Source organism: Lipophrys pholis, assembly GCF_963383615.2.
Source record: "Lipophrys pholis genome assembly, chromosome: 15".
Classification (NCBI taxonomy): domain Eukaryota; kingdom Metazoa; phylum Chordata; class Actinopteri; order Blenniiformes; family Blenniidae; genus Lipophrys; species Lipophrys pholis.
In genome coordinates, this window is record NC_137642.1 from 16,316,452 (window position 1) to 16,344,426 (window position 27,975).

General features: G+C 43.0%; 1 protein-coding gene across 2 annotated transcripts in view; it reads right to left on the reverse strand.

The window, feature by feature from the left end:
- tacc2 (transforming, acidic coiled-coil containing protein 2) overlaps positions 1–27,975 on the reverse strand; it is a 48,174-nt gene that overhangs the window by 18,948 nt on the left and 1,251 nt on the right. Inside the window, exons 2-4 of one of the 2 annotated variants that reach the window (XM_080481285.1) lie at positions 20,697–20,944; positions 10,365–10,952; positions 6,132–6,404 (exon numbers count right to left, since the gene is read on the reverse strand). In XM_080481285.1, coding sequence (XP_080337411.1) covers positions 6,132–6,404; positions 10,365–10,952; positions 20,697–20,944 — 1,109 coding nt within the window. The remainder of the gene's footprint in view (positions 1–6,131; positions 6,405–10,364; positions 10,953–20,696; positions 20,945–27,975) is intronic. The other variant, XM_080481286.1, reaches the window with a different exon arrangement.

Here is a 27,975-nt window from a genome sequence, read left to right on the forward strand (position 1 = left end):
CGTGTTCTATTTCAACACGGTCACCAGCTTCTGATCCCAGCAGACACACCATCCTTTCCACCGAACAAAACATCTCCCCACCAACCTCCAAACGTCACTTTCTGTACTATGTTCTGGGTTCCCACAGGATTCCCTGAAGCAGTATTATGTTTCATGCTTCACACTGCACTGGAAGTCAAAGGACATTGGTGCACATTTGCACGTGCTCAGATTTTCTCATCTCTATTTACGTCACAAAGGCAAACAATGCTGAAGTGTTCACACTCAGGTGTACTGGATAGCGAAAACAAGCAAAGGCTAAAAATGTCTCAAAAAAAAAGATTCAAAGCTTGAATGATTGTAACATCATGGATATCACAGGTAACTGTAATCTGCATCATAAAATCCAAAAGCCATTAATAAATCAGTAAAACCGCCTTCCAGCCTCTGAATAAATTACGACCGTGTTGTTTTTGTTCTCCTCCACTCAAACCTCTGAACAGTATGAGACCATCGAGCCCTGCCACTGAGCGGGCGTGCGGGTTCAGTCAGACTCACATGTGTTCCTGAGAGGGACAGGGGGTCTCTCCTTGCTCCATGGACTCGTTGGCTCCCATCCTCAGCTAGCTCTGCCACCCCTGCCCCCCCTGCCTGCTCCTCCTCTCCAGCCGCCCTCCACATCCACCTGCTAACCCCACAGCTCCTTCTCCTGCGCGGCGGTGGTCCTCGAAGTGAACGCAGACAGCCTGTACCGGGGCTGAGCGGCGGCTGAGCTTTGCTTGTGCTGCAGTGCAGAGGATGAGCGAGGTCTTCTCGCATCAGGAGCAAAGCATCGGCTGATTCAGGGGTCCACACTCCACATTAATTCCTCTGCTTCTCTACAGGCTGGACATTTTTTTGCTACTCATATGATGGTAAAACAATGCACCGCCAGGTTGAAGAAAACTTCCCTTAAAAAATTATGTAAATGAGAGAATAATCCAAGAATCCAAGAAAATTGGTGTGTGGAAAAAAAAAAGAATCCAAATCTTGCTTATTTGCTTTCGTCCATGCGTGTCAGAGCAGCCTCTTCTCTGTTTGGTTGTTGATATCGCTGTGCTGTACTGCTGCTCTTGCTGCCTCCTCCCCCTTCTTCCCTCCACTCTCTCCCCTGTCACTGGGCTCCTGTGCCTTTAAACAGAGGAGCAGCTTTTCTATGGTCTGCTACTGCGACTATGCAGAAGAGCCAGACAATAGCAGACCTCCAAACCACTGTGAATTAGGGGCGCTTTATCCGTCACTCTGTCAGTCCCTCCTCTTCCTCCCTCCCACCATAAGAGTACCTTGTGAATGCCAGGAGCCCCCCCCCCCCCCCCCCCCCCCACATAGTGAAAATGTCATTTTTGTGCCTCCTTTTTCACACAATGGAAGCTTCCAGCACTCAGCTTAGCCAACCAGAGGGAAGCCTGATGTAAACAATAGACTCTGCCAAACGACAATGTGTTATTTCCTTAAAGGCGGTCCACCAAGAACAACACAAGTCAGAAAAGAACAGAAATATATATTTCCCTAAAAAAATATATTTTCTATTAATAAAAATGCAAAAATAAATAAATAAAATTAGGTTGCCTACATTTTTCTTACCTCACTTATCGACAACTGCCTTTCTTGGCGGACAGTTAACAATGCTGGCCAGCAGGCTGAAGCTAAACAAATTCACTGACTCTCTCATCAAGCTTTGAGCAGCACTGAAGACAGGAGGAGTCCAGTTTTGTTCTCTACCTTATTTTGTATTTATCGGTTTGCAAAAGACTGTATGTCTTTGTTGGGAAGTTGCCCTGCGGGATGGAAATGAGAGCAAGAACTCGTTTGACAAATCTCCCACTCATGAATGAAATTTGAGAGGTATAAATCTATTATCTCCTCCTGGGAAAGAGAGCGGTCGAAGGCTCTGTATAATAACTTCAGCCTCCAGGATGGAACATCCTACAAAGTTGGTGTATCGAGGTGTCAGGTGTCAAATGTCTATCAATGAGGACAAAAAGCACCAGATGACATTTCCAGTTTCTACACACACACAAAAAAAACAGGTTCAGCACATTCAACACCACTGCTGAAAAGAGGAGCGTTTGCATGTAAACATGAAATCCATTAACTGATGCTCACAAAGAGTATTGACGCGATCCAGGTCTCGGATGGGCTTGGTGGTCGATGTTTTGTGTCCCCGGGGGACAAGCAAAATCACTGCCCACTCCCTTTGCCACCACAGACCCCTGTTCAAGAAAAAATATTGACTGCTATTGCCATCTATACTCCCCCCCTCAAATTCCATACATGTATGTAGGGCAGCAAAGGCTGCAGCAGCTGCCTTTCCTTTGAATGGCCACTTTTAAAGCCCTTGCACTTCAGCTTCAACTGCAGGAAATGAAGAAATAAAAAATTTAACAAACTTGGGCACTGGAAGATATGGCTGGGGTCGGCTTTTTTTTTAAAAGATTTATAATGGCACTCAAGAAAAATTCAGGTCATTACACTGCACACACGTAAAACCTGCTCGAAGGCTGAGCATATTATCATACGACATCAATGTGCTCAGCAGGCTGCTGTGAAGCAAACCTAATTGTGTTTTTGATTCTGTGCCATAAGGCTTTTTTTTTTAAATATTGCATCAGGAGTGGTGTATGGATACATAATTACATCTTTAAAGGTCTTTGACATATAGTGAAGTCCTCATTGCAAGTACAATGGAAAAGCTTTCATATCATTCACTTTACATATTTTTTAGACCACACCCACAAACTTACAACATATTTCAATGAGAATTTATGTGCCAGGACAACAAAAAGTAGCACTTGATTAAGAAGTGAAAAGAATATTGTGTTTTCAAATATAACAGTGTACGTGTAGTCAACGCCCCATAATCTAACATCCAGTGCAACCAACTGCCTTCATAAATCACCAAACCAGTAAACAGAGTCCACCTGTGCAGCCGCTCTGTGAAGGAACACATAAGGCAGGTCAGAGATCACGCTGTGTAGAAGTTTAACTACTGAGAGAAAAAGCAAAGCCACGGTCACTCTGAAGGAGATGCTGAGATCCACAACATAGGCGAGAAGAATTTTTCAATTTTTAACAACTGAATTGCTCGCGGGTATGAAAGTGAAGAAATGATTACAAATTACTTTCGTGGTTTTGAGGGCTTTGTCAGCGATCACAAAGTGTCACTACTTTATATATTTACTGGGTCCAATGGAGTTTTGCTTTTATAATGATGGGATCTATTTTATTGCCAGTAAACAGAGGGGAATAAAAAGAAATCATAATTTTCTGGGGATGACTAAAATTTCACATTTTTGTGGCAAGCGGATGTGACTGAAAGCAAAATAATTAATGTCTCGGATGAGGAGGACAAAATCATTTTAGTACAGGGGCCAATATACAATCTGAAAGTACCTATAACATGATAGCATTTGAGTGACAACTTCTAAATGTTTCCTTTGTTTAGTGCAAAGAACTCGAAGTACATTCTGAAAAAGTTAAGTTTAATTCAGCCACTATTTTACAAAACCGAAAACATTCTTCAATACTTCTCCCCAGTGATTATTTTAAGACTCATGTTGACATAAGCCTGTTGCTTCTGAGGCTATAACACTTTTATAGCTTTTGGTATGTTTTCACAAACACACCCTCACAAGATTGATGCTATTGTAAATAGTGGCCATGTATGACTGCTGCATCACGCTGAATTTGGCAGTCTCAGTTTTATATCTACTAAAAACAAGTGCAGCCCCCAGTGGACCAACTAGGAAGAGCAATTATTTTTATTGGATAATTGCATCTTTGCCTCTTGTTTACCTTTTTCTGCCACATTTTGTTCTTCAAGTCATCCTTCCAATAGTTTTCATTTGATCCACCCATCAGTGAACAGAAGCCTTCTCGACAACCAAAATCTGTGGTTTACACTTTTTGTGAGGCGCATTAGTGGGTGTCTGTGTGATTGTGGGAATATATAACTGATCCAGAATTATTGAATTGTGGTATTTAAACTGCATAAAACATTTACTCAAACCTGACATGAAATATGATTTATTGTTTGAGATGTAGGAAGTAGTTCTTATAATCAGAACATCCAAACAGGAACATTTCTTAAGATCCAATAGGAATTTTCAGTCCATATTTCACTCTGTATGCCACTCCTCTCTACAGATACACGGCAAACCACTCAGCCATCATAAATAATAAAACAACAAAATGTATGTCTGATATTCCAAAATTCTGGGACTTTCTGAAAAACGTTCATGAATATTAAGCTCCAATAGAGCACAGTTAACGATATTTCACAAACATGAAGGACCATGCATAAATATAATGCAGTTTGTTGCAGATGGAGAGTGATAGCGAGGTGCTGGAAAGATTGTGTTCATTCATGTGCACATCAGGTGACTGCTGCAGTCAGACAGCAGAGTGCAGCCACAGTCTGGCAGAGAAACATTATGACTGGACTCTGCGAAGAGAAAACACCCTCTGCTGGTTGTAAATACTGCTGCACTATCAAAGGGGCTGAGTCATTCTCTCTGATAACAAATCACCAAAGATGAGAGGGACTGCAGAAGAATGCTCAGTGTCATCACACGAGGAAAAGTTTGTGGAATAATCATCGTCCTTGTTTGAATGCAATCGGAAAGGCTGTTGAAATAGAAATGAGTGTTGTGTGGATTAAAACTACAGCACTGAAGTAGTTAAAAAAAAACAGCCATAACACAGGAAAGCCTTTATACTGGGGTTGCTTGTGCTAAGTCAAAAAATGTAGTGTTCATAATAAGCTTGTTTACATTTGGCCCCTGTCCTTTTGCTATACTCACCATTTACAAGCCACAATTACATAGGATACAGTTGAGTTTCCATAACCACTAAGTTCACATTAGCAAATCCAGTTTCCTCTCGGTTCATGTGGTGGGTGTGCATAGCAATGTCATAGTGTCATTTTATGAAGGGATAATAGGATGGATCGTTGACATAACAGACAAAATGTACACAGAATGTGAATTCTAAAGTTATAAACAGTGTGACATATAATTTATCATCAGCACTGTGAAGGAAATGTTTAAAAAAAATACTTATACACAGTTTCATTTTAAAGGATTTGAAGATATACAATTATTCACTTTCCTACTGAGAAGTATATGCAAAAAATGATGCCACATTGGTGAGTGTTGCAGATTAGATCAAATCTTGCAGGCTTAACTTGCAGTGACTCAACATAAACAGTTGACAAATTAAGTGAGGATCGCCAAAACCCACTAAAGAAATCCACTGTACTGTATTTCTTCTTGATCATGAAAGAAAACATTTTAAAAAGGACAAAATATCATTATACGATGTACGTTTTTGTGTCTTATTGATGCTGTCCATATATACTGTTGATAACAGTCATAAAGATAGAAGTCCCACAAATTACATCCCATCACATTCGTGATTTTACATTACATCCTACTTTAATAGCTTTCAATTGGTCTTAGTTATAGCTATTATATTGGTCTTATTAAAACACTCAAAACACTATGAGAAATATATGTCTCTATCTGACGCTGGGATATATATAGTGCTGTATCTCTAATCAATTTCTTCTTTCTTTGTACGTACAACCATCTCTCTCCCTGACTTGCACATACCTTAAACAAGTGTTTTCTTCTCTGTTGATCCTATACCGTGTGTTTGTGTGTGTGTGTGTGTGTGTGTGTGTGTGTGTGTGTGTGTGTGTGTGTGTGTGTGTGTATGTGTGTGTGTGTGTGTGTGTGTGTGTGTGTGTGTGTGTGTGTGTGTGTGTGTGTGTGTGTGTGTGTGTGTGTGTGTGTGTGTGTGTGTGTGTGTGTGTGTGTGTGTGTGTGTGTACATTTGTTTGCGAGCTTCAAGAATCAAGATACACAAGGTAAGTCAGTCTGCCAGTTGTCTAATTAATGCCGTAAATTGACCTCAACTGCCAGGCTCAGAGGCTGAAGCAGCAGCTACTTTTCATGAAGCAGGCAAACGAAACTGGTCCTGGCACTGAATAAATATGCAGTAAACGACACAAAGACACACATTCACGTTAGATTTTGAGATCTGACAAAATTGGGGAATGTTAATGGTAAACAAACTACATCTGGACAATGACACAAAGTTCATGTTCATACCTTGCTGGGGCGCGGCAGGGTTCAGGAGGTGCAGAAGGGGATGTGCGGCCTGGAGAATGAGGAGGTGGAGGAGGAGGAGGGCAGGGTGATGCTGGTGGGGTTGGTAGAGCTTCAAGTGTGTAACTCTCCTGTGGTTCTGAAGAAAGACTACGGGCATCTAAGGTGTCTTGGAGGTGAGGCGGGAGGTCAGGCAGGGGAGGGTGTACAGATGTAGGATGTGGGGGAGAAGTGGGATCGGGGTGACTGCTTTCTGCCCGTTCAGAGAGAGACGGCCTACAAGGAAAGGAACACAAAACATCAACAGAAGGGCCACGACAATAAGGCCAAGTTTGGCCCTTTTAAAGCACACACTCCACTTTTCTCTCTATTCCTGCTGAAGGAAATGGTCCATTCAGTAAACCTACCTCAAAGCAGACAAAGAAGGATCACCCTGCTCTGTGCTGACACCTAAACCTAGTAGTGACCTGAAAAATAAAAGGCTCACTCCAACCATCCTAAGAACCCTTTTTTACTGAAACTTGAAACTATAACTCCTCTCATCAGCCCCTGGAATTGACGGTTCATGCTTGCTCGTCTCGTCCTCTGTTGGGAAGAAGCGTGTAAGAGGGAGTCTGGCTCTGTCATCACGAACCACCTGGTGGAGTGGATTTGGACCTGATCCAGGCCTTCTTATCAGGAGTGGTAGGCTCTCTAATCTGACAGGCATTGCGACGGACGCCCATGCAGCTGTTCCCCACTTGGGGCATGCCTACCGTTTAGCTCTAAAAATATCCCGGTAGCCTCACAAACAGAGCTTCACAATACTTCCATCAACTAAAGCCCAATTACACCCCTCACGCATCAAGACGACCATCTGCTCAGCTGCACGTTTCAAAGTTCTCTTCCAGCTCCTTCCACCCTGAGAGACAGAGCTCTGTTATTCCACACCTCTCTCCAGTAAAGTCAGAACTTAATAGCATTTAATAGGCGTGTGTGCTTTTCTTATGGGCGTAGCGAACCTATAGTTTACACTTCAGCATTACACCGGTGTGGTTAATGTCATTCTATTATGTGAAAAAAATGACTTTTATAACCCAAAGCAAATTGGCTTCATACGACGCACATCTTTCAAACGTATTTTCTTTCTCGTCTGGACAAACTCATAGTAAGAAATTTACACCCGGAGGCCAAAGCTATACATGTGTTAGCGTCTGTGGCCAACTTGGCACATGCAGCCTGGAAATAGAAATAACCGAGTCACAACCCAGTTTGAGCAAACTGTCATGAGACTGACTGCTGCCTCCAAAGATGGACAAAAACTGTTCTGAAGAAGACGAAAAGTAAAGAAGTACAAGCACTGGTCTGGTTTCGTATTAACAGTTTTGGTGATGTTAAGAGAACACAATGTCAGCTGACCAGTTCAAGTTAACAGGAGTTACTGTGCAGTATGTGATGTGCACGAAGTCGCAGGTTATTTTCTCACCATAACAGAATGAGTGCAAAGACTTGATGACACAGCACATGTGTTCTTTTTCACCGACACATCACCTTGCTTCACATCAGCTTTGTTTCACTCTTAACATTAACACCTGGAGGTTGTTCCAAACCGGTTTTTATTGTTAGTAATTCTCCAGTGTACAAGGCTTTACTCAGCTACACCTCATAGGCTGCCTGAAATGAACCCCTGTACTTGAAAGTACTTTTCTTACATGGATAATAAACTGTTCTCTAACCTATACTTTTTACAAATGAGATTAAAAAACCACAAGTGGTTTTGCTTCTACTGCATTTAGGCCTCAAAACACAATAAATGTCATGTCCAGGAAACAGCTGGACTTGATAGACACCAAGTCCAAGCAGCGTGTTTAAAGTTAAACGGAAAAACAAAACATGCTGCAATGACAGAAGGATCGTTTCTTTTATGCAGGAACAAGCCTGATATTCAAGAATAGTTAGTTAGTTAGTTAGTTAGTTAGTTAGTTAGTTAGTTAGTTAGTTAGTTAGTTAGTTAGTTAGTATTCATAATCATTATTTAGAAGCAGTTCAGTGTGGTTGAATTGGCAGACATCAGCCGGCAAAGGCAACCTGCAGTCACCATGGCAACGGGTCTATTTACAGTACAATATGTGCTTCCATGCATCACACTTCCTTTTAGCTCCAAAAATATGGAGGGTAAATATACAAAAGGGCAGAAAGATTCACAGCGTTTTTAAGAAGTGGTTCATGAGTGAAACAGCTTTAGAGATTCCAAACTAACAGTACTGTTGTTTGATTTTTTTTTTGTTGTTGTTTCTATATTTGATGTCATATGTTACCAAGCAAAATAGCCAGGTCGCGTTTATGTTTCTTAACAATGTTCTCAAATTAAGATATCAACTTTCAAAGTATATTATTTGTACTGGATTTTTGGAAAACTCCCAGACTATAGTCAATCATTAGCGCTCCTAGATTTCTAACAGGCTGAAGCAGGAGGAAACTAAACATGCTCAAACTTGCGACATTTTTTTTTTAAATTGAAGGAGGTACATTTTGCAACTTTGTTCTGGAAAAGCCTCCTGTGTTTTCGTCTCTCTATTCGTCCCTCCCCTCCACCCATCTGGTGAGGTCAGCAGTGGCAGAGCGTAATTAGCGCTGGTTACCTACAGACCATCTGCTCCATCCACCTGGAAGGACTTAAACACAAACACTGTGGACGTGACAGAGAGGGGGGAAATAAAAGAAAAGAGGGCAGCTCCTTTCTGTCAACTCACCCAGATTTCAGACGCAGATAAATCCATCACACAACTTCAGGGGTAACTACTCTCAGCGATGGAAATGACTTCTGCTGAGACGCTGCCCTACTCCACAACCGCTTAGTTGATGACTTAATGTCCCAGTCCGCTTCTTCTCCGGCCGTGAGTCTGATTGGCTCTGTCATACACGCTCGCACTGCGGCACATGCTCAAGTGTTTTCCTGAACCCTGGCTTTTGTTCCTCCCTGTCTGGTCTGCCCAAATGACTTCAGTGGGGCTGAGTGTCTGCCTAGAATTCCTCCCACTACAGGCTTCGGTTCACAAAGCCGTACAGACTGAGTGGGACTGACAGCTAGGACAGCCTCTGGGGGCGGGGGGAAAAAAAAGACCCGCATGTTTGCACACATATCACAGACCGTACAGCTACATTTCTGTCTGTGCCACATGTAGGCATGTGTAAATTTATCCACCGATGAAACCGAGTGCCGTCATTCTTCCTCGCTCCTGCTCTGGACAAAGCTTCGCGTCTCCAACAGCAGTGACGGGACAAGTGTTGAGACTGACAGGCAGCAAGTGTTACTCTGGCATGTGGGATGGTTACCCGGCATGTGCAGGAGAGAGTGACAAATAAGAGAGATCCCTGGGACAACAGGGAATAGGAACCATCTGCTGTGATTTAAGTAAGTTATTTGACTAAAACCAATGCACAGTAAATCTTTAAACCACAGTTAATCAGTTACACAACGAAATGGAGTTGTGACTGCAACTTTCCAATGACACAACACAAAAATGCAGGAAGTTAATCAAGCTGGAGCTTTTAAAAGGCTTGAAATGAATACAGAATGTCTGTGTCAGTGTTAAGCTGAACCATCCACTGATTTATACTGTGTATTTAACTTGAGTCAAAAGTTTTAAAAACATTAACCGTTTCTGCAGCTCGTCCAAAATTCTGCGAGACTCATTCATCAAATCAGACACTGTGAACCCACTTGACAGGAACAACCTACCAAATGTTCTCCAAGGGTCTGAAAGCTTAAATAAAAGCCACCAAAGGGACTTTCAGAGCACATGGAAATCCATTTCAAAGGTGTGAAAGGCAGAGGGAGTGAGCTTCTGAGCTGTCAAGGACATGTTCCCTTGAAATCATCTGTCTTACAAATAAATCCTATCCAATGTCATGTCTTTGGTACATCAAAGTGAAGAAAAAGCAATGGCATTTACCAAATATTATTAGGTTTTCAAAGCCGCAAAGAGATCTTTCTATTCAGTCGTTTTCTGGTGGAGATTCCTCTTGATTTAATAGAACAAAGTTTTGTTGAATGAACTTTAACATTTGGTGAGACCAGCTTTCCAGGGCTACATGACTTGAGCCAACTGTTAAAACAGGCTTTCACTGAAAAGTCGAGTCATCACTTCTTAACCAAAGTCTTATAACAAGCAGCGAGAAGTGACCTGCCACAACATTTTGAAAAGAAACACTGTGTAATTGATGTTAGTTCTGTGTTTTTACAAAGGCACTCACCCACTGTCCTGTAGCTCTGCAGCAGGACCCTGGACTGTGTTGGTCACAGTAGTTTGCTCAGCTGCGGCTGTAAAATGCTCCACAGAAGGGATCTCTCTGGTTTTTATCACCAGCTTCTCATCTGGCTGTAAGGTCTCTGTTGTCGTGTTTTCAGGTTCCGGTTGTGGTTCCTCATCCTTTGTTGGCTCTACTTCATTCTTTGTTGGGATCTTCTCTGCACTGCTTGCAGGTTCTAACACTTCGAACTGGGCTTCTTCTTCTGTAGAAGCTGCTCGATTTATCAATACTTCAGGAATGTCTTCTGGTTCTTCTTCTTTCTTGACGGGTTCTGGTAGCTTGTCTTGTTTTGTTTGTTCTGGAGACTCTTCTTTTATGTCTTGCGCCGGTTTGTGAAGTTCCGTTAGTAGATCTGCTGACTTCTTCAGAGGTTCAGGAAAGTCCACCGGCTTGGTCACAATATTTAGTGCTGGGATATTTACTACCGGCTCCGGGGGTGACGGTGGGATCTCCTCTGGTCTCTGAGGAGCAGCTATCTCCTCAGTCGGAGTAAGAAACTCTTGTTGTGGAGAGTCCAGGGATGGGAGGGGTCTGAAAAACACAATATGAAAAGAGGGGGTTGGAGGACTTGTTGTTTTGTTTACAGCACATGTTCAAGGAATGACTGACAAATAGCAACTGTGCACATTCATGTTGTGTGTGTGTGTGCGCGCACGCGTATAAGTACTATAGCTAAATGTGTGTTGATGTATTGTGTTGGACAGTGTGGCGGGTTTTCTTTGTAAGAAAGGGTTCATTCTTGCCCTGGGGACCAGAGACGATGTCACAGCTGAGGTCACCCTTTGAATATAAAGAGCTACATTACTTCCATTAGATTTCCACAGGCAGTCATCTGATCCGAACTGGTCAATACAAATGAGCTCTGTGTTTACCTCCTTATTCATATTCATAATCAAACTGCTCTCCACATTGCGTCTCCAAACAAGCTGACAACTGCGTTACTCGAATACTTTGTTAACTGACAATTGCAGGAGTCTACTCTAACAGGCTGAGAATCAAAGATTTACACCTCTAGGAAATAAGAATAAAATAATTACCCATCTGCCCAATTTGTTATTATTTTTTGTATTCCCTCAATATTTCAGTGCTTTCTAATTGGAACCTAATTAAGCAGCTACAATATGTGACATCAAGCCAATATATACTTTGTCTCACTCATTTAAAGATATCCATCATGACCTGTGACAACTAAGATTTAAAATACCTCTAATACTATAAACTCTTGTGTACAGCTCTTAAAACACTTTCTAATTTCAAACACACACATGCAGTTGTGTTTACCTTGAATCACCAGCTTCGTGAAATTGTTCACTCTGTGAATGTGATGCAGCTTCTTTCAGAGCTTTTATCCAGTTTGGATCTGGTCCCTGGTCAGCTGCTCCTGGAGCAGGACTCTCTGACACACCAGTTTCTTCTGTATTGACAGGGCTGCAGGAAGGAACTTTTCCAAGTAACGTTTCTTCAATGGAGTTTACCACAACATCAACTGACGGGGCCTCTGACTGAGAAGTGGTGGCAAGAGGAGTCGATGTGAAATCTTCGGGGCACTTTGACGAGACGGCAGAAGGGACTGCGACATTACCAGCAGTCATTATATCAGTTACATCACCTTCATTTCCCGCTACCTTACAAAGCGTAGCACTCCCTTCAGAGTCACAAGCAGGAGCCTCTGTGCCGCTGTGTGACACAGCACTTTGAAAGTGGTCTGACACTTTGACTGATCCAGACTCATTGTCTTTAGCTCTCCCAGTTAAATTTACAAGCCCCTGCTTTTCTGCTGCTTCATGGTCCATCTCCCTTATTTCTCTTTGTTCATCCCCCTTCCTGCTCACTTCCCCTTTGTCTGATGCTCCTCTATCGTCCTCAACATCAGGGCCTGCTGTGGGTGTTTGAAGCTGTGTTTTGTCTTGTGTGACTAACAATTTATTGGAGCTCAGTAGCTCATTAGGTTTGTGTACACTATCGTGAATTTCACATTCCTCACTTTGCCTGCAGTTTTTCGCAGTCACGGCAGCACTAAAATCAATCTCCGGTTGCCCGGCAGGTTCAAGCAGATTAATGTTTACACCCTGGTTTGCACTCGGACTGACGTTTGTATACATTTTAGGGCTATCTGTGCTGGTCTTTGGCGGACTGCAATTTTGTGAAGCAGACCCAACAGTTATGACAGTGTTTGTCGACTTCTCAGGCTCCTGACAAGCAGCCGACAAATTGCTTTCCTGCTGATCCCGACCACCCAGATCACTCACAAACGAAGAGTTTAGCATCAGAGCCGTATCCGGCCTAGCAACCCATAACTCAAGGCCTGCATTCTCATCTATCTCTTGTCTTTTCTCACTTACCTGAGAGAAAACTATTTCACTGACAATTGAGGCATTCCTCTCATTCTCCTTAAAATCCCTTGCAAGCTCTGATGGTACACACACTCTATCAACCCCTGGAAATCCCTCTGCTCCCTCACTTTTCTCTGAACTTGCCACTCCTTCATTGCCACTGCCGCTTCCACTACTTTTACTGTCAGTCTTTTCTCGCCCCTCCAAACAGACGCCTGATGATTCCTCTGTGAAATGTTTGGATTTCAGCTGCTGCTGTGGCTCCTGTTGCTGAAAAACAACGATTGAATCTGGTACAGACTGGGATTGGTCAAGAACTACAATCATATCTGGTGTTGCCTTCTGAGTTTGGTTCAAACTCTGGTCACAGACAGTTTGAGGTTCGCCAATAGAAACTACTTCAGCAGCTTGCATGGCCTCACGTGAGCCAGAAGGTCGACTTGGAGACAAAGAAGTTTCTGTCTCACTTTTAATTGCAACACCCCAGTTCCTTTCCTCTTCCCTCTTTAAATCCCTTAATTGCAATTCAGTGTTTTGTACTTCATGTTTATGTGGCGGCTGCCGGGCTCCAATTTCCTCTACAGTTTCTTTATCTGGTCCATTACTCTGTAGTGATGCTGCACCCATCTTTCCTGTCTTCAACGTGCTGCTCTCTGCTGCTCCGGTCATTGTTGCCTCTTCAACTTGTTCCACTTTATCTTCAAACAGCACAAAGGTCTGATCTTCAGTGATTTGTTTTTCTTCCAGATTGTCTTGTTTAATTTTATCATACAACTCATTGGTATTCATGTCAGAGCTGAGTGGGCCGCTGACATTTATGGTGTCAGACTTAATGGATTCCTTACAAATAGCAGATTCTTTGCCAGTGGGGTCAAGCTCAGTGTGAGCTTGAGGCATGACGTTGTCAGATTCATCCATTGCCGGTCCACCCACCGCCCCAGGAGGGTGAAATTGTGAAAATGCAGTATTTAAGTTCTCAGTACGAGAATTCTGAAGTCCAAGAACAGCCTCCGAAACATTACTTCTACCGTCCAGTTTCAGACTAATCTTAACTGCTTCACTACAGACAACACTGGGCTCATGCTCGTGGGCAAAACACATTTCTGTAATTTTCTGGCTTTTAATTCTATCCACTTCTCCAGAGATATTAGTGATGTCACCACCATTGCCAGTCTGTTCAGGAAGAGAGATAGGACAGTCAGTAATGAACTCCAAGTGACTCAGCATCGGGTCAGGAGAGTGCTGATGAAAAGCAGGATCACTGACACGCTGCCCGATAACAGGAATTGACTGGTCAGTGGCTGTCATTTCTGAGGTCACTACTTTATCAATTGTGACACCAGAGTCAGTTGTTTGTTCACTTGCCGTATCATCATTAGAAGTATTTACTCCACTGGAATGAGTTTCAACAAACTGGGAGGAAGACAGATCACTTGGCTTTGTCTGCAGAGAGGATGTGGAGTTCACGCTCACAGCTTCAGGGTTCAGTTTAAGGTCAGGACCTACACAAAGCTGTCCTAAAGGTGGCTCAGTGGAGGCATCACTATAGGGAACAGCTGGAAGCGCAAAACTTGAGGAGTGATCCAGTTGATTCTCTTCTTTTTTGTCACTCATTAGCGATGACTCCTGAGGCTGGTCAGTCTTAACTGAGGCTTTAGACTCAAAGTGCAACTCATTGATCTCCCTCACATTTGACAAAGGCAGACATGGAGTTTCCTTGCTGGTTTCAATCTCTGCTTGTTGTGTTTGCTGTTCAACTGTCGGACGATTAGCCTTCGAGGTATCACTTCCTGCTGTTTGTAAAAAATCATTACCAGTCTGATTCATCTCAGTCAGATGTGATGCCCGTTCAGAGCACGCCTTTGCTCCCAACTGGTTGTTCGCAGTTTTTATCTCCAAAGCATCATTTTCTGACTGATTTAATATGATGTTCTCCTCCTTGTCCTCGGTCCCCACGTCCCCTTCATCCAACTTGGCAAATTTCTCTTGCTTTAGCAAGTCAGCTGGTGGCTGTATTGCTGATTCATAATTTGCAGGAGCTGCATTTGTGAAGAGTTCATGCTTCTTCAAACTTAGAAATTCAGGGAAAATGAAGCTTGCCTCAACAACAGGATAGTGCAAACTCTCATGAACAGTCAGAGGAGGTAAAGAGGCACAGTCCAGGGCCGGCACTGACATGTTTCTGAAATTTACAGAGGAACCGTCCTCCTCCTTCACACTGTCCGCAAAGTGAACTCTGTGGATAACTTTACTTCTTTCACTTACATGGGCTCCCACTCCGGACATAACATTGTCACCGCTGCTGCTCTGGATGGTTGCTTCCACGTGGAACTCTGTTTCTGGTGTCCTTGCTTCAGTAGTGCAACTAATCTGTTGATTGTTGCTTGTTTGTCTCTCGACTGGGACTTGCGAGGCAGTCGAAGGCTTAATTAAGATCGATGACGGGAGGACTTGGCTGTTGTTTGCTTCTGTGATCAGCGATTCTTCACAAATACGTCCCAGAGACAACGCATCCAAATTCTGTTTGAGATCAGCCGTTATTCCTCCATCTTCATCGGGGGAGCTCTGTGCAGTGACCGTGGGGAGAGGCGAAACTGCTGCACTCCACTGTCCCTGACCAGGATAAGAGAGACAGTCCTGCTCAGTACGGATGCTCTCTGTGATGGTGGCAATCTGCTCACTCCAGCTCTGTTTCCTCAGCTGTGACTCGGCAACATCGATGGGCGGACACGTAACAGTGGCGACTGATGACACCCCACCAGCAGAGCCTTCCGTCTGGCTGAAGGAACTGTGCTCTCTCGACAGCCCTTCTCTCTCTCCCACCTCCTCTCCTGCTCCTCCTCTCTCTCCTGATCGCTCCACTCCTGCAGCGCTGTAATCTGGACGATCAGGGCCAGCAAGCAGCCTCTGGGGGGAAGTATCAATATCAACTTCTGCCCTGATAGGCTCCTTTTCTGCGTCTCCTTCTTCAGTGGGCGAGATCTCTCCGTCTGAAGTGCGAATGGTTGTCTCTTTCCGTCCTTTACTTTCTGTCTCTGCCGAGTTGTGTGGCATTTCGCCGCTGCAGCTTTTCTCAAATGCACCCTGTCCCTCTTTGGCTGAGAAAGCCTGTGAGTATTTTCCTTGAGAACAGATTAATGGGAGCGGAGGATGACCGTCCCGGAGTTTGCCTTTCTCTCTATCTGCAGAGCTGAGGCACTTTTCTCTTTCTTTCAATATATTCCCTCCTCCTTTCTCACGATCTCCAACCGTTACAGTAGCTACTCGCTCGAGTGAATCATGCCTCACGCTTTCTCCCTCTCCCCTGCTTTCTATCACTTCTGGCAACGTGGGTGTTGTCAGTGGCAACGCCGTACCCAGCACTAAAGCCTGTTCAAGGGCACTTTCTACGCAACTCTCTCCCACACAAGTTTGGCTGTTTGAGAGTGGGCTCTGTGTGAGTATTTCTGTTTCTGTAACTGTAGCCTCTTCTGTTTGTGGATCTGATCTCTTATCACTGGTACCAATCCGGCTAAAAGCTGTAGTTTGTACACATGGCATGGGTGTAATTTGATTGGTGGTTTCACCCTTGGTTACATGCTGCTCCGGCGGCAGTCTTTCACCGGAACTATGATTTAAGCCACTCGGGGCCTGCAGAGGGTTGTGGTTATCTGCCTGATGAGATGTCAGTAAAAGAGCCTGGCATGATTTTGACAAACAGGGGAAGGCAGTAAGATGACTCTCCTCATTGTAACAGGATGATAGAAGGGAGCTCGACATCACTTCTGACATTGATTCAGTTGTTGGTGAATCAGTGTGATGTCCTGTATTTATGAACGGCGTGGCCTGCTCATCATTGTTCAACCGTTCCACAGCTTTTCCTTTCTGTTCAGTGCTCTTCTCCATCTTCTTTTTCTTTCTGTGTTTCTTTTTCTTTGCCTCTTTGTTCTGCCCAGCCTTTTTCTCACTTTCAGGACCCATCTGTTTCTCCATTTTCGATTCTGCTGGACCTTCCTCTGTGTGCATGTTGGTTTCCCTCTGTGCATCTAACTGCAGCTCTAAAGATGTATCTTTATTCTTTAAATGAGAGCTACACGTGGATGTTCCTTCACCTGAATTATCTGCCTGGGTTTCAACACTACACCTATTAATACTGAACTCATTGCTTTGATTTCCTTTTTTACTGTCTGTCGTCTCCATTACTGCCGCTTTGCTTTTCACCTTAACAACTGCATTGCAATCTAAAGTGGCACTTTCTTCAGTCGCCACATTAGCATCAACAAGTTCCTCTCTTGGATTGTTTCCCTGCTCGCTGAGCACAGCATGTTTTAAGGGCTCTTTCAATGAATCTGATGCTTTTTCTATTTGCATATCCATGGGTGTTGTGTTCTTTTGCTCTGTTTCTATTTCTTTTTCTGCCTCACTCTTTCCACATTGATCCAGACACTGACTTGCTCTCATGTCACTCTCCGTCTCTTCTGTCCCGACATGATTCTCAGTGCCCAGTATGTAATTCCTGAAACTAAACACAACGGTTTCCTTCTGACTGTTTGCTGCCTCACTGTTTCCATGTGTACTCTTGTTGCTATGGCCCTCGTTGCTATGTCCTGGCTGGATGAGGATTGGAGGCAATGACGATGACTCATAGGACTTGTTAACCATCACCTCCCTGGTTCTTATCCCTACATCTTTAACAGTCTCATTAATGTTGCTGTAGGACTCCTTGGGAGTGAATATGCCAAGTGACGCCATTTGTTCTTCGCATTCCTGGAAGGCCTCCTGGAGTTCCCGGTCTAAGGACACAGATTTTGAAGGGGTTAGGGGTCGGCTGCCCAGGGTCGATGTGGCAGCAGGTTGAGGTGAAGACTGGACATCTGTGAGAAGTGGGTCACCGCCTTGGGGCCTGAGGCGAGGGTAGGACGACAGCGTTAGGAAGAGGCAGACGGGCAGCTGCTCATTCCACGATGCCTTCAGGCACGCCGACAGACAAAGGGGAAGCCCATGCTCAAGCACTATATTATATATACACAGCACACGAGTCCACACAGGAGGAATGTTCTCAGCTGCGTTTTCTTTTATAAGAAACACCTTTAGCTGTCTGCATATCAGAACCCATGAACATGCAGATTTCTTTATCCACATCAAACTGCTTATTCAGCCATTAGTATCCAAGCAGTGATCCACAATTATAACAAGTGTAATGAATTTTTAAATAGTTAGACATAGTATAAATTCACTTTTATAATCCTTGATTTTTGAAATGTGATAAAAGCTTAGAAATAAATAGATGATTTCCAAAGACATCTTGGATCACTGACTGCTGGACAGTACTTAAGTTTACTAAAATATCCTAATTATTCCACCGCCATGAGAAATGTAATTACATTTTTGGTTATTCATTTCAGGAATTCATTTTTATGTCAACAATTATAATGGTTAAAGACAAATTTAAAAGCTCCACAGAATACATTATATAGTAATTACAGCCTTTTCATCATGTTCGGTGGAAATACGCTCATGTGTTTAAAAGAATACTACTTCCGAAAAATACTCAAAATCAGACAAGCGACTCCTAAAGTACACCGCTAACAAACTGCTAACATCACTCAGCAGTGTGATAAGCACAGTGCCATTTAAATATAATTGCTGAGTCACTGCCAAGCCATTAGCAGGCATCACAGAACATTATTTGAAGTTGCGTTGGCATCAACTGGTATAGACATTTTTTGTGCATGTCCTGATCTATACATCTTTCTTTCAATAACCACTCTGACATAATGATTTCTGTCCACGTATATAGAAGTCAGAAGTCACCTCACAACAACTGATTGGTTAATGCCGGCCCACATGGCTGCTCCCTAAATGCTCTGCCACTTCACAAACACAACCTCTCCCCTCACAATGTGTTCCTCACCTCGCTTGGCACTCCCTTTAACTAAAGAGGAGCGGCACGACAAACGTAACTATCTGCAGACAGCAGGTTTTGCTACCTAACAAGCTGTTGCCTGCCTTGACCTCATGTGGAAAAAAGCAGGTGTTTCCAGCAGACAAGTATTTACAGTACTTTGTAGTGCAACTTCTTTGCAATTGCATTATGACCTTATGTAATGAAATGATATCCAGTAAATGTTTGTTCAGTATTTATAAAAGTTTATAATTTCACACTTTCACACCAAGCAGTGAATATTATTAAATAGCTGCAATGTGTCAACGCTGTCAAAACTCATTAAACACTCTGATAAATTAGTGCAATAAACCGCAAGCTCAGGCAAACGCAGAACACCAAGCACAATTTAAAAGGAACACAAACAAATGACTTTCCCAACACATGACAAATCTAATTACAACAAGCCAAAGCAAGTATATTTAAACCGGAACACCACAGCAGAAAAATTCCTCCCACTCCAGGATCAGTACGACATATTAGATCATCCAGTTATCGTCTTTCATGATTCTTGACTCCACTCTATATCATGCCATCTACAGGCGACCACACTCACACACACACACTGCCTGCTGCCCCTCATCACTCTGAGCTTCGACGGTACCTTGTATTGAGGGCAGATGGTTGTTGACTGACTTCCATGTGATGCTGCAGGCCCACCAGCAGAGGGTTCACCTGCTCACATTTAGTTTCACCTGACCTACTCTGAGGACTGCTGACACAGACCCACACACACGAGCAGACAAGCACACACACATTTTCACACACAGCAAATCAATATCAGATTAACCCTCACCTTGACTGAATAATGACTAGAAATGTCTCCCATTATTGACATGAATGAAGGCAAATCAATAGAGAGGACATCAATATACTGTAATACATAAGATACAATTATAATATGACATTGTTATTAATTAATAATCATTTACAAAGAATCAGAAGGCAAATCATTGCAGTGCATGCAATTATGTGGACACATCTCATAATTTTGATGCATCCATAAACTAAACCTTATCTTATTGTTGTCATTGAATACATCAGCCAGGCCTGGAGCTTTCAATTAGCAATCAGGATCTCACTTTTAATTAAATTCCAGTGCATGCTGGGATACCCTCCAGTCTCACCATATTTTGCATAAAGAATACAGAGAGGTCAAACTTGTCTGGGTAGATTAAATGATTGACGGCGTGTCAGTAAATAGCCCTGTTTAGGAAGGTTCTTGATATACCCGTCTCTAAGATGCAATCTTTACTCAACAATCTAACATTAAATCATTAATCAGTGTATGTTGCCGCAGATGAGAGGACTGACAAGACAGACTTCATTTATTTACATGAGACACGTTTGCTTCGTCATCTAAATAACAGTCACCTAAGACCTTGCCTGGTTTATTCCTTCATTCTTTCCTCGGCTATATCAAGTCACATTTTAGCTTCACATAATGAGAAAACCCGAGATTGAACTGGTTTCACTGTACGTGGGAGCCTTTTCTGTTAAACCTTTTAAATCTTTAGCTCCATAATGAGGCTCATTTTCTTCAGTCACATATGAAGAAATCCAAACTGCAGCTGGTCACTTTGCTGCCTCTGTGTGGCTGTTTCTTTGCAACTGCTAATAAACAAAAGTACAAATACATTTCTGAGTGAAACAAGAGTTCAAAGACTGTACAAATTTGTTTCCATACAAGTTATTTTTTTAATGTTCGATGAGTAAAAACTATGCTAGACTTAGTAGCACTTCTCTTAATAATTGGCATAAATCAGGAAAAGATGGTAGTCACACTAATATAATTGACCCAACACACAAATGGAAGCATGATGGGACAAAAATCTGCTACACAATGTCACAATGTGCAGAAAGCAAATCCTAGACATTTAAATCATACCAGGGTGTGGGTAAAAGGTAATGGGGGAGCGATAGTATTGATTCTCCAGGAAACTCATGGAAGTCAGTCGACTGGGAAGTTGAGATGTAACCACATTTCTATGTGTTTATGTATATAACCCCTCCACTTACCCAAGTGAGGACTCCCAGATGTTGAGCTCGCTGCTGAAGTCGAGGCTGGGCAGCAAGTCGTGTGGAAACTCGAGCTCCTCCTTGTCCTCCTCCTGGTCTGCGGCTGCACCTCGGCTCTCCTCCACTCCAGTGATGACCGGGACGTCTGGGACCAGAGGCTGAGACGTCAGACTGTGCTGGCTGGCGGAGGCGTCAGTCAGTAGTGTTGTGTCGTCCCTCTGGGTCAGACTTCCCGTGTGACCTTCGGCCTGTGGGACGGTGAGATTTTGTGAATTACACTGCATGCTGGAGACGCTACTATCCTACAGTGTGTACCTAAACAAGTGTGAACATGCTGAAGGAGAACACAGAAACACCCAAAGATTATGCCCAAAGGTCAAACATCACATGAACAAATAACTCCGCCCACGATTAAAACTATTAAGTAAACTATTGTTTGTGAGGTAATGCACAATCAATCTATCAGACTGGCTGGGGTGCATTCTTCCAGTCAGACGTCTCATTGTCACCTCTCAATTTGTTTTTCCGCCACTATTACAGAGTATTAAAAGATTATTTCTGGATGTTGGCAGGCTCTCTGCTCGGGGGTAATCTCTGCAGCTATGTTCACCATGTTTCACAGTTTTGATACTACGAAAGAAACCAACTAACCAAATCGTGTCATCTTTATATTCTTGAGTATTCTACCTTAGACACACCTCAGGAGGAAGTGAATTGTATTTTTTTCCCAGCATGTCAAAAAAAAAAAAAAAAAAACCTCAAGTGAGACAAGAATAATCATTAGAGACAAACCAGTCCTGCTGGCGATGACAAGCATCATCAGGCATGTGGTACAGTATTGTTTAAAGAAAATAGTTCGGATTACTCATCCAACCATGAACCTGTGCTTTGTAGTAAGTAGATCATTGAGAACTCCTAACTTTCCTCGACGGCATGAAGAGTATGAATTCATAAAGTACTTGTTTTGTCTTCAATCTCATCTGTTTCTCTCCTTCTGTTTGTTGTGATGTTCAAATGGACTGACAGGGGCCAACCACAGCCTCAAACAGTGGCTCTTGGCGAGTCCGCGGAGCTGCTCGCCCTCACAGCCCTCAGCTGTCGAGCGGCTTTGTGATGGCCGCTGTGTTCTGAGCTCCCACATGTGCGGCTCAGTTGAAGGAGATGGGAAGTTTCCCCTTTAGTTATCCCTTAGGATGTAAAAGAAAGGCAAACAGGCCAACGCCCACCAAGGGTCATATGATCAAGAATTGAGGTGCACAATAGGATTTCTCCTGAGATACTTTAAGTCCAATACGAGAATGAGTTCGACATGACGATGGAGTGAGTGGTTTCCTTTAAGCAGCTGCTGAGATTGAGAATTAAAGCTCTTCATTCATAATGAATGAGCCGGTTGTGGACATCATGTCTGCACACGTTTAAGTATCTACACAATGTGACTAAAACGTGCAAGGATTCTCATCTGTCCATCTTTTTAACACTTTAATCCACCTTAGCGATGGAGCAGGGGTGCTGGAGCTGATCCCAGCATACAGGTATCACAAGAGATAAACATACAGACACATTAATCGTACCAAATTTCAGGAGACCTCAATTCATGGTTTGTGGAAGGAAACTGGAGTAGCCGAGGAAAATCCACACACAGAGAGAGTACATGCAAACTCCACACAGAGAGACCCCGGAGCCCAAAACTCAGAAGGACGAGCCGCACGCATAAGTAAGGTTTTCTGCAGATGGTTTTGACATCTAAAACCATTTCTGACACAGTTGGGGGTTTGAACTTTAAAACAAGTAAGCTTCCATAATCTACACTAAACAAAACAAAAAAAAATTTAACAATAAAACACTCCTTTTTCAACTTGCTTCTTAGGTCAAGTTTCAGCCCAGTAGTTTATGTGTTATATGTGGGTATTGTGGAGACAGGTTTAATCAAGTTGTAGGAGTTGAGAAGCGGCTCTAAGAAACTGACCTCCCTGGTTTCAGTACAACTCAGAAAAGCGTATGTTTGCTCACATTAAGGCAGAAATTAAAAACAAAACAAAGAAAAAAAATAAAAAATCTTCAGACTGATAGCGACCGATAATGTGTTTTACAAGACCATTGTTGTGCCAGGTTAGTTTATCTTTAAATTATCTGGTTCTCATATGCTCAGTTTTTTGTTTGAAAGAATCCCAGCCCAGTTGCACACTTGGTTACAGACAGAAACATCCCGGATCCCTGGAGCGAAACAAACTGACTCCATCAAAGCAACACTGCAGGTGTGAGTGTCACTCTGGATGCCTTCGATCTTCCTAATTTTCTCCTTTCAAGCGTTGTCGTTACATAACCATATCTTGTTTTTCCTCAAAAGCCTTAACAGTCACACACGCAGAGATGCACAGTTCAGTCGTGAGATGGGTGTATGTTGACGTGTTGTTGGTTTCCTGTTTCCTGCCTGAACTGTCACCTTGTCGACAGACCCAGTTCATGTTTTATACATATGATGAATGCAGCAGACAACACACATACAGATAGTACCAGTTACCAAAGCATGATTTGTTTATAGCAAACACGCATTCACCATTTCATTGGCTCTTTAAAAGGTCATCAGTGAGGTGGTTAGGTGGCTGACTGAAGGCTCAGTGGGGTGGAAAATCACAGCCCCTGTTTCTGCTGGTGTGACCCCCACCCAGAAAGCACTGTCTGTTATTAATTAATCCACAGGAGCAAAACAGAACGCAAGCCACGGTTGCTTGGTAACAGCTGCTTGTCCAATAGTGATACTTACAGTTAAGTCAGTGGGTCAGTGCCCATGCGTTAACAAAACTTCAATCCATTACACATGCCTGTTGTAAACTGCTCTGAAACAGGCGCCGTCTTAATCACGCAAATAAACAAGAACCAGATTATGACACACATCGTCCTGCGTAAAACACTCACGTCATATTCGACTACACACCGGACGAGTTTCCTCTCATCCTGCCTCTGTGTTGCACTTACCCAGCGGTGTGCTCCACTGTGCTAAAGGTGACTCTACAGTGCAGTGCAGCTCCTCTGACAGCCCGGCACCGAGCTCACTGTACAGGCAGCCTCTGCAGGGATCAGTGTTTTGAAGGGGGCAGACGACGACTCAAACATGCTGCAACACATGCTGCTGACGTCCCCTCTCCTCTCCTGTACTGACTCAGCCAACTTCCTCCTCCTATCCTGTGCACAGTCCTCTCCTGAGTTGCAGCCACTCCCCTGTTAAATTTCCATGAGCCTCCTCTATTTCTTGCGATGTGCGCGTGTGTGTAGAAACACTACACTACCATGCACTGACAAACACAGGGCTGCTTGCAGCTGAGGCTGACTGGCTTGACTGGGCTGCCCACAGGGAAGTGCTGAGCACTCTCCTCCACCCCCATCTACTGCAAACTCTTTCCACTCAGCTCCCTCTCAATCCCCTCCTCCTTTATCGCCATTCCCTCTTCTTTTTTTTCTTCCGTCCTTCCCTATCCACCTCTGCTCCTGTCTCCTCCTCCCTCCCCTTGCCTTTTGCTGTTGTGCCTCTTGGCTGCTTGCACTGGCTGGCAGTGCCTCTGCAGGTGAATGTTGGGAATTAGGCCAAGGGTTGGGCCTGCAGTGGCCCCCCTGAGAGGGGATCAGGTTTCGCTCTGAGGAGCTTTGGTTACATATAAACACATGCACACACACACAAAGAGTCCCGCAAGATCCGTCTTCATGATAAGAGCTGCTTGCTCTTCGACCTTGATGCGAAGATATCGTGCTGTCACTAAAATCACCACAAAAATACTGAGCATCACCAAAAACACCCCGATCCCACTCATGAATACAGTCATCATCTTCAATCATTTATTAACCCAAACCAACTAGAAATAGCCACGTTTGGTATTTTTTTAATTGACAAAATTATACTTTGATTAATATCAAAACTTAGAAAATGTCACAATTGTTTTGTTTCTATTTTTTGTATTTTACCAAGCAAAAGATAAAAAAGAAAAATTAGTAAAAACTGTAAAAACAAGCCAACCAGCTTGCAATTGACACTGTTCTGCTCTGATAAATATTATATTCAAGTAAGAAATATAAGCTCTTAGAATGTCTGTACATGTCCTCTAAAATGACACCACTTAACAATACTCAAAGTATTATTATCGAGCTGCAATATTTCAGGCATTTCACTTATATTACTTGTATAGAATGTCTATGATCAAACCACATATGTCGAGTAATTCAACAATGTTTAAATAAGCGATACGTTTTGTGGGGAAAAATATGTAGATTATATGCAGGATGATCTGCTTCAAAGAATAAATATATATGCTCCACAAATTTAGAGCAACGGGTTTATAAATAATGGTTCAAACTGTGGGAGTACTAAGAAGTGACTTATGATAACAAAATAATCTAAGTAGATAGTAAGCACAGATTAACATAACATAACTAAATAAGGGAAATAGTAGAAATTCAAGTAGAAGCATCTACTATTACCAATTTATAGTTATGAGTTTTTTGTACCTTGCACATGAATATCATATAACAAACTATGATGAAAATATCCAGCAAAATATCCAAACATTTACCGTACCTCCTGCTCTTCACTGCTCCTTGGTGGATGTGTGAGATGACCAGCTTGTTTCTCACACAGCAGCGATCAACTCCACTCACTTTCAAGCACAACTAAATAAACTTTTCTTTTTTTTTTGATAATGTTGTCCGTGGGTTTTTTCCGTCTTTTTGGCAAGCGAATGTATAAAGTGTGCCACTCAGAAGCACACATGCTGACAATATCTAAAGCTTTGTCACACACATGCAGAGATCTCGTGTACCTGTGAGGGGTCATTGTCAGTTTCCTTGGGTGGAAACAGAAGAACATTTTCTGCTGCGCCCTCTTCTGGCTGGAATAAGGAATGATTTGGTTTTAATGAGAAATAGCACGGGAGCGCTAATTCCAGCCAGTAGCCTATAGCTCATGAGACCAGTGCTTATTTTAATCCTATTAGGACAATCCTGAATTCCTCTGCTTAAGAACTCCAGTTACAGGTAAAAGATCCTTTTTTGTATTAATAAAATAGACATTTTCAAAACGTTGACATATCTATCAGTACATGCAAACTGGAGGACAATTGAAGTCTTCCAATAAGAGTTGGATTTGATCATCAGCAGCACATCAAGTGTATAAGTTGGATCATTTTACATTTTGTGACACATCACATAATGTAATTTGACATTTCTGTTTACCACTACCTTAAATATCAAACTAAACACATTTCACATCTTCTAAAGGCTCATTAGAGATACATTAGAAAAGTTAAAGCTCAAATGTGTTGTTTTTAAAAAAGAAAAAAAAGAGATTTGTCGCCATGCAAATAAAGGTTAGTACTTTTAGTATCCAGGCAGCAGGTAGCGGTTCTACTTTTCTAGAGTCTGCAAGCTTTCCCCTTACCAACACTTCAGGTGTGCTGCCTTCGTTCCCCATGGCTCAGCCAGATGCGGGGCCACAACTGCCCACACCAGCAGCCTTCTCACATCAGAGAGACACTAGCAGCAGAAAGACCATCAGCTTGCAGCTGTCCCAGCGCCTAGAACAGAGTCATAAAGTGAACAGAGGATCTGTGGTCCCTCAGTACTCTCAGACTCATGCTGCACAGGATTAGTGGTCTTTGGCATGAGGGTGAACGTGTGTGAAGTGAAGGAGAATGCAGTTTGAGAGATTAGGGGCCTCATAGGACCTGCCACGGGACCAAAGTGAAGGACCACATCTGCTGATGTGGGCATAAGAGAACAAAAACCAGCCCTCTCTAACAATACAATGAAAATCATGTATTATAGAAACTAAACTACACAGAAGGGAGGAAACTCATCACCTTACGGAGGAGGGAGCGGGGATCATTTTGGCCTTAAACAAAGGACGGTGACTCATAAAATAGGAACACGCACAGTCACGTGTCATTTTAAAGCTTGACATGTGAGTGACTGAAGCAAAACTGGCACTGTTTTGAGGCTGGACAACCCTGTAAGATCGTACTCATGTGGTACACAGCAGATTGTGGTGCTCAGTCTGGTTACATGAAGATTGCTCAGAATTTAGTTATCTTCCAACAGCCTAATTCAGATTAACAACCGAAAAGGGAAACTTTCACAATCCTGATTATTATTTTTCGTCGTACATATCACAGCTGAGCAGTGAGTGCATGCCATGGCAAGGATGTTTGTACGTTCTGTGTATGGCTGCAGGGTTGTAAGACACTGTGTGTAGTCAGAAATCACTGACCTGAATATGCAACATTTTATAAATAGAAGTTTCAGCCGTTTACTGCTGTTAGACCTCATTCCAGTCCTGTGCACAATGTGAAACGCACACTTCCTTTCCAAATCAACATAGAAGTCATCTGTCATTGTGCGTGAATCATTCGGTCTAAAATTGGCCAGGGACTATTTTCATCCTTCATATTATACCTTTGAAAATGAACGTCTTGAGTTCTCGCTTTAATTCTCCCTCGTCCTGCGGCGTAGCACTCTATCGTGTCTGCCTGCTTGCTATTTGTGTGAATGGGGTGTAATTTCAGCCGTCACACTGACCGGTGGGCACTTTAACTGGCAGCAGTGTTCCAGGGCACCGCTGAGGCAAATCATATGATCAGACCGTTGCCAGGTCTTTTCTCACCTCATCATGACCTGTCCGTCACTCAGCGTGAGCCATCTTTTTAAGCTCCTGGGTTCGGATGAGCACCATGTGTCGCTGCTCTAACACCTAAAGTATGAAGTTACGGTTTCCTGCCTCCTATCTGACCCTCAAGCAAAACAAATACGGAGTGAGTAAACAAACCTGGCTCCTAAACCGAATGCTGTGTTCACTGAGAATTCATAAAAAAAAAATATTTTCAATAATCATTCTGACGTTTTTATCAAAGAAATACACGGAGAAAGCGGAGAGGATTTAGTTCAAATTCAAATAATTCTTAGCAATTATGAAACTGTGGGAAAGATATAGAAGTTGTCACCTTCGACAGAACAGCCTCTTTAATTTAGTACAAGCATTAACAGCTCTTTAGCAATCTGCCCATTCATTGTCATATATATTTATCACGACTCTCAAAGCACAATTTTAACCCAGAAAGTACAAATCTGTACCGTTGCTGTTACTCACCAGCACCAAATCACTCACCACTGCAAATAAAAGACTTTTCCACACTCAGTGTCAGGAACAGCGAGGACACACTCCTCCGGCCTGTGTTTACTGACAGAGTCAAGGCCAATGCTTCTGTCCAGTCCTCTGAGGAGCCCCGGCTTCTCTGAT